This window comes from Chamaea fasciata, unplaced genomic scaffold (assembly GCF_029207755.1).
Source record: "Chamaea fasciata isolate MVZ Bird 193981 ecotype frontalis unplaced genomic scaffold, bChaFas1.0.hap1 SCAF_17, whole genome shotgun sequence".
In the NCBI taxonomy this organism is placed as follows: domain Eukaryota; kingdom Metazoa; phylum Chordata; class Aves; order Passeriformes; family Sylviidae; genus Chamaea; species Chamaea fasciata.
The window spans coordinates 8,963,960-8,976,194 of record NW_027094102.1 but is presented as its reverse complement, the minus strand read 5'-3'; the positions used below and the strand labels follow the sequence as shown (position 1 = coordinate 8,976,194).

The 12,235-nt window shown below is 44.6% G+C and overlaps 1 protein-coding gene across 5 annotated transcripts; it reads right to left on the bottom strand.

Annotated features, from left to right (window-relative positions):
* Positions 1 to 55: 55 nt before the first annotated feature.
* Positions 56 to 9,422, bottom strand: TTPAL (alpha tocopherol transfer protein like). Of its 5 annotated transcripts, XM_066199321.1 has the most exons (7): positions 8,933 to 9,234; positions 7,751 to 8,203; positions 6,842 to 7,035; positions 4,981 to 5,091; positions 4,059 to 4,256; positions 2,745 to 2,784; positions 56 to 2,354 (listed from the first exon to the last, which is right to left on the bottom strand). In XM_066199321.1, exons 1-6 carry the CDS (start codon positions 8,937 to 8,939, stop codon positions 2,773 to 2,775), a joined length of 975 nt encoding a protein of 324 aa, XP_066055418.1. In that variant the 5' UTR covers positions 8,940 to 9,234; the 3' UTR covers positions 56 to 2,354; positions 2,745 to 2,772. The 5 variants fall into 5 exon arrangements, with proteins under 5 accessions (XP_066055418.1, XP_066055417.1, XP_066055415.1 ...); XM_066199320.1 differs by having other exon boundaries at positions 56 to 2,784; XM_066199318.1 differs by lacking the exon at positions 8,933 to 9,234 and adding an exon at positions 9,375 to 9,422 and having other exon boundaries at positions 56 to 4,256.
* Between the last annotated feature and the right edge of the window lie 2,813 nt (positions 9,423 to 12,235).

The following is a 12,235-nucleotide window of genomic DNA, read 5'->3' as shown; positions in this document are numbered from 1 at the left end:
TTAAGAAACAGCAGTCACTTCTCCAGTGGAAAATACCACATGCAATGATCAGCTGCTGCAGTGTCCAGGTGGAGGTGACTGGGTGTTTTCTCTGTGCAGTAAATACCAAGTGACAAATTTCTTTTGAAACAAACAGTATCTTCCCTGTGAGTCTGTGAATGTCAAATCCTTTTCCATGAAGTTGCTCAGTTCAAGTAAACTTCTCCAGCAGAAAGCAACACCTTTTGCTAATGCAGTGCTGTGGTGATTATGTGTAGTTGCAACTGTGTGTAAATGTGGAATTTGTATGTTGTTATTGACGTTTACAGTAAAATATCCCAACATGACACAAGACAAATGTATTGAAAATATCAAATGAGCAGCTGTTACAATGTGTTTAATCACCCAGTCATGCATCATAAACTTACACATTTTTGACGACTTTGTTTTATAAAATGCAATATAAAAATAAATTTTATCAAAATAAGATGTACACTTAGCCACCCAACACCTCTAGGCCCACATCAAACAGAAGGCAAAATTAATATTTGAATAACACAATGATTAAACTCATGCCAAAATGAGATTTAACACAAACAATACTTCAGCCAGTTCCTGAAAATACCTCAGGGCTCTTAACACCCATTTGCAAGAGTATAAATTCAAGTACTTTTATGTACAGTTTGCAGCTACCTTTTGTGCCACCTAATGCCAATGCAGTTCAAGTATCCTTCCTTATTATGTGCTGGATTGGGTTGGGATGGCTTATGTACTGGCAAAGGCATAGAACCATGGAACACAAAGTTATTTCAAGTGAGAAGAAGGAAAAAAGTGGTTGCTGGCTGTAAAAAAACCCAAACAACTCCCAAGCAAAAAAACTACCCCCTCCTGTAAGCATTTCCTAGCTATTCCCTTAACGTGCAGATAAGGAGATGCTATACTTGACACAAACATTTATTTTCCAAAAGCTGATATGAGAAATTCTGGAAACAAACTGATTTCTTTGCTATGAAGTGCTAAAGCTCAAAGAACATTCTTAGCTCTGTAGCCAGGCACACACAAGCCAGAGCTGTGCTTTCTGTAAAAGACATGCCAACCACTGGTCAGAGATACTTCAGGGTTAGAGACACAGCTCAGTGAAGCTGCAATCCTGGCTGAGTTCTAAAGCCAAGGAACAGCAGATTAGAAATAACAGATGCCTGATAAAGCCTGGCTTAATCCAGCATCCTGCCAGCCACTGCCCAGGAGCCAGCTTTGAGAAAAAGAAGTTCTGGAGGCACAAGACCGGCACTTTTCAGCATTGGCAATCGTGGTGGTTTAACCCCTGGCAGCACCGTGGCCGCTCACTCGCACAATGCCATACCGACTCCTGTGAAGAAAATTCTACTCCAGCCAAACCCAGCACAACCCTATAGCCTCATTTATTATGTTTAAACCATATTCTTTATTCTTAGTGAGCAGAGGAAAGAAGAGGGTGAGGTGGACCTAGTCTGCCTACTATTTAAGGCATGCAAGAAAATAAAAAAACCTGGAAAAGGGCAAGTTTTGTACAGGTTCCTCAGCCTTCTGCTGAACACCACTAGATTTCTTTCTTTTTGAAGAACACTGAATTGAATTTGGAATATCCAACCTCCCTCTCTAGTAGTTACATAAGGGGATGAAAGTAGCTGTTCCTACAGTCAATATACCCTCACTTCTAACCCTGCAACAAAATTAAGGAAAGACACTCAGTCAGGCCTTCATCTCTAGGTAAAATGGTCCATTCTGTTTTTTTTTCAGTTGTACATTGTGACTGGAATTAAAGAGGCACTAAAACAACAGAGGCACCACTCTGTTCTAGCAGTTTAGCAGTGTGGGCAGCCACTTATCTGTCCAAGTCCTGGTGCTGTGTGCTACTGGCTTCTAGGTGGCAAAAAATGGAATTAATTTCTGCAAAACACAGAGCATATTCTGGTCACAAAGGAGGAGCTGCCTAGCAGTACTCCTTTACCTTACTTTATGTAGATTAAAATGGTAGTTTGTTTTTTCCCTGCACTAGAGGTAATAGTTATCAAAGAGGAGTTACAATTGATGTCTAAAGGTAAGAAAAACAAGATGCTTTCACTGAGGAAAATTAATCTCTTCCCACCTTTAATCTACAACTGTTCATATGATGAGTTTTCTGCTCCTGCAGATTCTGAACTGCCACCCAAAAAAGGAAAAAAGCTTCATGGTTTTACCCCTTTTCAGAACCCATTCTCTTTTTCCTAATGTTGGGATAACAGGTATGGCATTTGCCACCCCTTAGTTCCAGGATGAGGTCTGCTGTTAGGTCAGGCAGTCATTACGGTTGTAGAGGAGCCTCCTTTTGGCAGTGCAGTCATGCTGCAAGGGGGCTGAGAGGAAGAAAGACATTCAAAACAGAGTTTGGCACTTTGAAAAATGAATGTCTGAGATCCTCAAGATAATTTAGTTTTATATTTACAGAAAGGTAACTGGTGCCTGTAATCACATTTGGCACTAAATCAAGATTTCATCCAGAGAAAGTGCTCTAGTGATAAGTTCCCAATTAGAAGGGATGTTCTTTTCCACCGAATAGTGAATTATTTCACCTTGAAGTAACAGACTGAGCTTTCCTCGTCCTAGTGAAGTTTCCCATCTCCACACCATTATAGTGCAGAAAAATGTGTGCAAAGAGCGTGCTGAGAGTTAAGTTCTAATTCAAGACCATTAAACAAAATGAACTTGGGGAGTGGGAACAGCTTATTCAGACACAGGTATCTTACCCTGGTTTGACATCAGTTAGTTCTGTCTCTAGACAAAGACCTAGAAGCACAGGCATACAAGTAATGGGTAAACATCACAGAGATGATTCAAGTCTAACTTCATACAGAAACATGACAACCAAAGACAAAAGAGGTCAACAAAGTTAAAAAACCAAGTTCTAACATTTCACAGAAGAGCTGACAAGCACAGTGAACAAAATGCTACAATATCAGGAAATTTAAGAATGTGCTTTTAAAAAGCCTGTCTGCATTTGGTTTCACAAGACTTAAAACTCAAATTCAGCCCAAAGTAACAAGCTAAAGCAGCACCTTGCTGTCTTACATGAAGTATTGCCTTCCATACATCACATGTCAACTGCTACAAAACCTCCTCACACATCCTGGGTATGAGGTACTTACCCAGTTCCTTATCTCTACCAGAAAAGAACTGTCAGTGTGGGAAGGTGGCTGACACAGCTTTCTTTTATTTGGTCCTGAACCTCATTGTTTGAGGCTGTTGTCCAATCAAAAGCCTTAGTAAATGATCTGAAAAACTTGCTGTTTTCTGAAAATGAAGATTGCATCTGCTGTATAAACCTTCGTATAGATATTGTGATAGTTAATCCATCACAGTTCTTCCAACTGTGAAGAAGTTTAAGAGATGATCTCCATACAGCTATTCATGAGTAAATTTTGTTCTGTATTAATTTGAAACAAATATTCACTGAGATATTTCAGAAATACCAACTCACAATCTGAACCACGTAACAGAGGCTAGGCCAAGTTAGACTTTTATGGTTTTAAGCAATCTTCACTACAGAATTATATTTTGCAGGGTTCAAAAGCCATTTTCTTGTCTTGGATTACTGGTGTTTGCAGAAGGGGAAGGGACCAGATGATCACAAAGCTCGTAAATCATCCTTACTTTTCACCTGTGTCAGGTGGGGATAAGAAATCTTCAAGCTTACCTATCTGCAATATTTTTTTTTCCCTTTATCATTAGAAATAGGCCAGTTTGCACCATTCACACAGGTCTATGAGCCTCAAGTCTTCTACATAACTTGTGCTCTTTGCTTTTACCCTCCCTGAACTCTGCCCTGCTCCCATTGTGCCCTCTCCAGCTTCCTTTGGTTCTACAGTGTAAAGTGCCTCAGCAGTATGTCCCTAAACTGCAGGTTTAGGAGTAAGGCAGAGTTCACAACATCACCTAGCAGAGCAGATCTTAACTGTGCTGGAAAACTTCCCTGCAGTGGTTTGTTAGTAACAGTAATAGAGCTGAGGTTTCATCCCTCGCAGGGCATCATCACACTGCTGCTCATCAGCATCCCCACTCACTAGCAGGTCGTGGGGAGAGCTGTCACACGGCAGCACCAGCTCTGAGAAATCATGCAGGAAGTCCTCTTCAGAGGCCAGCAGCAGCTCGTTCCAGGCAGAGATGTCCAGCTTGCCTGCAGTACCACCGTACTCTTCAGGAAGGATCACTGGGGGAATGTTTTGGTGAAGGGAATTCAGATCACAGCCATGAAGAAAAAACTGAAGAAGAAAGCAAAAGAGGTTTAGAAGTGCACATCAAACACTTTGCAGCAAACTGCTGGAAAAGTCAGCTAACAAGCTTATTTGGAGCTAAAGAACAACTTCAAGAAGTGATGTGTTCATGGGCAAGTGGCAGCACAGCTCAGTGGGCAGGTCCAGGCAGACACAACAGTGAAAGAAGTCTTGAGACAAAATCCACTTTGTGCAGATTAAATCCCAGCAAGAGAGACTTGACATGTGCCAGGGCTGAGCTTCCAACTTCAGTTCATCCCCAAATTCACTCATGGGATTGAAAGAACTTATCCTTGTGGGAAAAAAAATCATCCTTGGCAACCACACTCCTGTGGAGAGGACACTGGTGCCACAGAGGACCCTTGCATAGAGCAAGGAAAGGGCAACACAGTTTTCCTGTGACACTACCTCATGAACAAAGTGCTACTGGCAGAAATAATCCAGCCACAGGGATAATGTCCTGGATACAGAGTGTAGGTACTAAAGTTCTATATCAATATTTTGCCAGTATTGAGTTCCTCAAAGTTTCTGTCTCACAGAGAATTTTCCCAACAGGCATATTTTTAAAAATTAAGGCAGAAAGTAAAATGGCACCAACATTTTTCTAACTGTCAAGTACTGTATTTTTGATTTTTTTTTTTTTTACTTAGGAGTGGCCAAGCAAGTACCTTACAAACATTAATATTAATGTTAAAATCACACAGATCCTTACCCTGTTTGCGATCTTTTCCTTCAAAAAAGGTTTGATGATTGCAAAAATGCCTTTGAATATACGAGGCTCATTTATTACGTTAACAGCCTTTATTCGAATGGGGAATCCATCCTGAAGAGTAAAGAAGATTTTTATAATGCGGTTTAAAAAACATTTGCCATCTTTCTCTTTTTAAAATGACCTGAGACTACCAGCACAACCCACTGGCTCCCCAGCTTTAATCTGAGGTACCAACAGAAACCAATACAACAGAAATTGAACTTGTCACAAAGAGCACTTCTAGCATGACATCTGTGAGCACATAAACAAAGTCAAGGGACAAGAAAACCCTCCATCAAAAACTACACTGCAGTCAGTAAATCCTCATTTCTAATGTTGATGTTTATCTCCCTTGACAAAAACACTTAGATAATCCCTGTCCTTTGGCTATGCCCAGCCCTGATAAGGATGCAGCCACAAAGGGATGTCTGCAGCTCCTGGGGAGTGCACCACACTCAGTGCCAGAGCAGGCTGCTTCCAACAGTGTGTCCAGTAACAAGATTTGGTGCCCAAGACACTCTAAAATGTATTTTTAAGTGAAGAAGGAATCTAATATCACTAGGACACACTGTTTTCCATACAGGACACTTTAAAACAACAGCTTATTATGGGATTTTTGCTGCAGAAATTTATTTGCAGAAATATTTTTCATAGGCAAAAGCTCATGATCAGCAATTAAGGACTCAGCGAAGTTTCTTTCCCCTATAACCAGCTCTACATATACAAATCAGTCAGTGCTTGGAGTGAAAAGCAGACAAGAGGCACTGCTGGAGCATTTTTCTCCATAGGAACATCAGTGAATTATCTCATCTTTACAGGAGCTGCAGCTCAGCAAGGTTGATGCAACACATTTATATTCCACCATACCTTTATGTCCTTCCCCAAGTCCAACTATTGTTTTGTGAATATCTTCCAGTGGGAACAGCAGGACACCCATGGCTTTATTTGTACAAATTAAATATGGGCTTACAGTTAAATCACACATTTAGATCATAATGTAAAGAGTGAGTTCTTACAAAGGCCTTCCTTAACTCAGTCTCATCTCCATGCATTCCCCTGATTCACCCTATCCTTCCTGATCCCCCCACGGCCAGAACAAAAGTAATGATGGAATGAACCCATTCAAGAGAAGTTTTCTCATCTCACTCCTCCAGACTGTATCAACATCAACTGAAATCATCAGACATTCCTGCCACTTTGGCCAGGCTACTCCTGAGTCCTTTCCCCTTCCTGTTTTGTCCAGCTTCACTGTGTTCACACCCTTGCTCTAACTTGCTCTCCAACACTTTCCTTCCACACAAGCAGGCAGAGGTGTTTTCATTGCTGTCTCTTCTGCTGCCCCTGTGCTAAAGAAGCCTCTGCTTTCACGAAATCCTCCTCAAATCAAACCCATTCAAAAGTCCTCTTAAAATTTTTGCAGCAGCACTTGAGCTGGAACCTGCACTTGCCCCATGGTTGCCTCCATCTTGGCTGACAGGAACCTTTTAAATATCAGGCCATGTCCTCATTGTCTCCTCTCTAACTGTAATTACCTGCTCTCTTTCTTCCTTACCACTACCGAGCAGAACTGCTTTTTGTCTGTTCCAACTCGAAGTCTGCATTTCTAATGCATATTTAGTTTTAGGGATGCAAAAGTCAAAAAAAGGGGCAAGTGAGGTAAGTTGGCTGTAAGGGTGTGAGAAACTGGTTGTGCAGAAACATGTTTAACTCTGCTAGTGAAAGCCAAGATGATGAAGTCTGTGGTGATGCAGTCAAGAACTCTACACACAGAAGCAGTCATTTACAATGCACAAGCTTATTTTCCCACCAGTTCAGGTCTTACCTGAAGAATTCCAATCACTTTTTTGGCTACAAAAGGACCAAAATGAGACGCCTTAGATAAGCTGACTCCTTTGTAGTCTGCCAGGATTACAATTCCATTCACCTGGGTCTCTTCGGACTGAATGAGTTTTTCTAAGGTTAAGTATATGGCACGAATGTTCTCAGTAATCGGATAATTACTGGGTGTCCATCTGTCTGAGGTTACAAGACAGGGATGGTAAGTCGGAGAATGAAGATAAGCTAACAATACACATTCCAAAAAACTGATTTGCTGTTTTCCTGGACTCAAAAGCTAGTCTGTATAGCCACAGTTCTAGTTCAGAGCAGCCTTGCTTAAGCAAGAGGTAAATGGCAACTCATGTTTACTTCAGGGAGCAAAGGCAATGGTTTTAAGAACCCCGTTCTCCACCCAGCACAGCTCATTAATAGCAGTTTCAGCTCAGAAAGAAGGCAGGTAAATGGAAAAGAGGAGAATGAATGATGGGAAATTTACAGCAAGCCTGGCAGCACCAAAAGCACATGAAAGACTCTCATTATTTACACAGGAGTCACAGCTATAGGCTTCTCTCTCCGTTTATTGTAAAAACAAATCACAAGCCTCTAAGGGTAGGCCGGCAGCCCTGCTTCAATTTGAGTTACTGTGCATTAATTTTTCTTGAATTGCCTAATATCTCATCAGCCCACCTCACTGGATTTTCATTTTGCCGTTACCGCAGTTATTGCTGACACAGGAAAAGGAACTGGAATAATGCTGGCTAAGGACCAGCATGTGCCTTCCCCAGTCAGCTGTCCAAATTTGAGAGAGCCCACATGCTCTGTGCAAGTCCCCATTGCTCACAGGAGGGCCGGGAGCAGGCTTTTGGGCCAGACAGACCTGGAGGACGGGCAACAGACTCTCAGGAGTGCGTACCTGGGCGGATACAGACGACGTGGCGTCCCTGCGGGTCCCGGTGAGGCAGCACAGTGACAAAGCCTGACTCCAGGACAGGCTTTATTGCAGATGGCTTCAGGTTACTGAACACCTCTGGCCAGGTCCTCCTGCAGGTGTGGTAGTTCACCAGGAGCTGAAGAGCTCGATCGTAATCAAACTTCCTGGCTCGGAGGAACCTTAGCAAAAAAGCATCGTCCAGGCACGTCCCCAGGGAGGGATAGTCCTTGCACACCATATCTCGGAGTGCCTGCACGTCACGGAGCCTCCATTCAGGCTTCTCCTGGAGCTCCTCCCGGGCTTTGGTAACAAGATCAGGAGACAGGGTACAAACATACTTCGGTCGGTCTGGCAGGAGCTCACTGTCGGATGGAGACCCTGCTGACGGACTTGTCCTGGTGCAGTCGCTCTCTCCTGACATAATGCAGCAGGAATCTGTCAAAAAATAAGTGCTGCACATGACAAACAAACCCACAGATTTAGAACCTCATTGACTGTTTACATATTTATTACGTTCTGTATCCCTGTCTCCTAACTAAAGACCTGCCTTTCCAAGAACCAGCGCTACAGTAAAGGCACTCAATTCATTTTAATTCTTCTATCAGGATTAGAAAGTGCAAGTTACTCTAATCTCTTTATCCTACCTAGCAGGTAGAATGCTGCCTTGGATGAAACCTAACCAAATAAAGTTAAAATACAGAATTACACAGCTTCATTGCAAAACACAGCACTTAATTTGCCTTAATGTTTATTTCCTATGTCCAGCTGGAAACAAAAGCAAAGCAAACATCCCCGTTTGTCAGGATTCTCACATTTGGTCAAATTACACCCTCTTTTGAGAAGCTCCCCCATCTAAGCCCAGCCAGCCAAGAGTTGTCCTTAACTTCTCTGGCAAGCACATGCACTTACCAGCACCTCTGCCCAGGTGAATGTTTTGAGCAGTTCAGGAGGAGCAGCACTCAGGAATATAAGAAATGGCTGCAGTGCACAGACTGGAGGAGCAGGTAAGAAAATTACAGACTCCTATACCAGCACTGCATGGGTATGGAGGCTGGCTTAATCTAATTTTAACTTTACAGTGTGATGCCAATATGTCTGACCTGGGAGCTGAAATTCCAAATCCAGTCACAAGTGTTTAGAGATGAGTAAAAATTAGAAAATCACCTGCCATAATTCCTGTAGCTGGGCCTGGCAGGAAAACATGGCTTTATTTTGCTGAGCCGTTCACATCCAGAGTCACTCACAGCACATCACACCGCTCCCGGCTATCACACAGAACCGCCTGCCACAGGGACACTTGTCACCCACATCCACCTTCCTCCTGCACTGACAGACTCTCAACGCCTCGCCCCCACCTCGCCTTCCCCAGCTGCCCGGGACGGCCGCCGGGATCGCTCCCAGGGACGCCTTTCACCCGGGTACAGCCTGGGCCGGGCAGCGGCCAACCCCGAGCGCCGGGGAGAGGAGGCTGCCGGGGGCCGCCAGACCCCGCGGGGCCCCGCGGCCCCCGGAGCACAGCCGTACGGGAGCTCCCGGGCCCCGCGGCCCCCGCGGCCCCCGCAACCCGCCCGTACCGGAGCTCCCGGCCCCCGCGGCCCGCCCGTACCGGAGCTCCCGGGGAGCAGCCGCGGCCCGGCCCCGCCGCCCCGGAACGGCCCCGCCACCCGGAAGTGACGACCCCGCCGCCCGGAAGTGACGGCCCCGCCGCGCCTGCGCCATGGCCCCGGGGCGGGGCCCGCGGCCTCGGGGGGAGCCCGGCCGCCGGAGGGGCCAGCGTGGCGCGGTTCGGTCTGCGGCCCAAAAACGGCGTGCCCCTGTCCCTGGCATCTGCTCCGTGCAGTGGGGGGGAGGCCCGGGACGCTCCCCAAGGTGTCTGTCCTTTAGTTCCGCCTCGTCCTCTGTGACAACGGCAGGCCACTGCCTCCAGCCCTGAGCCACCAAGGCAGAATTTTATATATATACACGTACATACATGCATACATTTATACATATGTATATATGTGTGTGTACATATATATGCATGTATATATATGTATATGTATGTGTGGGTCTATGTACACATACATACATATATGCACAAACATTTCTATGAGTAATACATGTATTTTATACAACACATTTTATAAATACATTTTACACTTGTAAAATAGTTTTTTGTGTATAGACTGTATTATGTATAAAAGATATATTTTATTACGTATATATATGTATGTGTATGTACGTATGTATACATCTACATTTAAATACACTTACGCATGGATATATGTATGTTATGTGTACATATATAATGTTGCTATATAACGTACGTAACTATATAACATACAGCAAATATCTTTACGTATATAATTTTAAAGTTATTTAAATATCTTTATTATAATCGGGAGCTGGCATACTATTTATATATAATACATAATCACATATAAAAATACATTTTTATGTATGTATATATATATACACACATATATACATATATCTACATATCAATGCACACACACACACATACATAAAAACATAGATATCCTATATTTTTTCATATATATATGCATGCCAGGGCCCCTCCCAGCCAGAGCACAGCCTTTTCCTCCCTATTGTGGCCAAGGCAGTACCTGTGATGCAGCAGCGACCCGAACAGAGGGGAAAGGCAGCCGAGAACGGGGCCACAGCACCATCTGCGGGACTGAAGGAGATTTTTGGGGTAGTTTGGCTTTGGTTTGGTTTTTGACACGACAGGAAAGCCTTATCATCCCGCGCGAGGTCAGGTGGTGATGCCTGTCTGCATGGAATTTGTAATAAAAAAAGTGGTCACTCCCAGGTTTGCAGCATTAAAAAAGGTTCACCGGGGAGTGCTGGGGAGGGGGAAATGCCACGTTTATCCCCGCAGATCACGCAGAGGTTGATTGGAAACGCCTCAGCATCCTGCCAGGGACTGTCTGTCTCTAGGGCGCGGTGGTTCCTGCTCTTCCCTCTCGCTGTAACCCGTGTTCTCAGCCAGGAGAGGGAGTCAAAGATAGTTGGACAAAGAGCGGGAATCCCGAGGATTCCGCAGTGGGAATCAAGGCCCTTCTGCACCAGACAGGATTCAGCTGATTTGTTTCTCTGCTAAGGCTTCGCTCTTCCAAAGTAGAAAATGTTTCAGTGACGCTGTGCCTGGTAAGAGATGTGCCGACATGGAAACAAATGGGAGTGTGTCCCTCCCAGGTGTCCGCCTGTGTTCCCGGGAAGGGGAGGACATTCATTCCAGCCTGTGCTCACGGTCAAGCCCAGACCTGGGTGCAACCTGGCAAGCTGGTGCCTGAAGCTGGGTCCAGCTCGGATCTGAGTAAGCTGGACCTATTTCTGATGTTGCTCCGTGCCCTTTCCAGTAGATTTGTGGGATAAAAGAGGTTGGAAGGGACCTCAGGAGGTCAAGAGATTTTGCACTGCTCCCATTTCCACTCATACAGCTCCTGGGCACAGAGACCTGCAGCACAAGTGTGACAGGAGCAGCCAGGTGGCACCTGGGGTCCCAGTGTGTGCTGTGGAGATGGATCTGTGGCCTCCCAGCTGAAGGGATGACAGAATTTCCTGGATCACCTGATCCACCTAATTGCTGATCTGAGAACAGGCTTCAAAACACCAAGCAGCTGGGAAGTACTGGAGCTGCTAACAGGAATTTATGCTAAAGGTTGCAAAATCTGCTTGGAATTTGTACCTCTCAAACAAGGGAGGAAAATTTAGCAGGGAGGTGACAGTTCCAGTCCTGACTGGTTAATGGCTGCTGCAACAGGGTGTTAGGAGTGAGCAGGGACGTTTGAAAGGAGTGACATGTGAATGAAACTCTGTTTTGGGGAGCAAGAAGGGCAGAAAATAAGGGAGAATCAGTAACAATCAACTGAGAGATACAGAAAACGAAATTAAAATAAGAGCAAGAGCCTTAGGCAGGTGAGAGAGAATGATGAAGGAAAATAGAAGTGAGGTTACTGCACAATGAGGGAGAGCTAGGAGTGAAATATAATCTGGGGCTGGTCCCCAAATGAAGTGACTGCCTTACTGCAGCTTTTCTTATGTGGGGAATGTTGAACTCAGGGAGAGCAGTGGGTGGTGAATGGAAGTGAGGAGGTTCAAGCATCAAGCCAAGCTGTTGGGGGACTTTGAAATACTGGCACAGGAAATCACAGGAACTGTAACAAGAGCTGCTGTAATTTACTTTTCCGGGTGTTAGCATCCTGTGACTAGAAACCAGTAAAGCTGAACCTGTCTATAAGGAAGTAAAAGCTAAAACCTGAAAACAAACATCCAGGAACTGACAGTTCCAGGCGATGTGATAGCTGTAGCCAAATTAAAATTCTCCTTCCTAGGAAGGAGAGTTTTGTCCTTGACCACTGCATTAGAAGGGAGAAGGACATGCAGCACCACATGCCCACAACCCTCACCAGATGAGAGGAGATGAACCCCACCAACTCTACCACTCCATCAGGTCCAAACCTA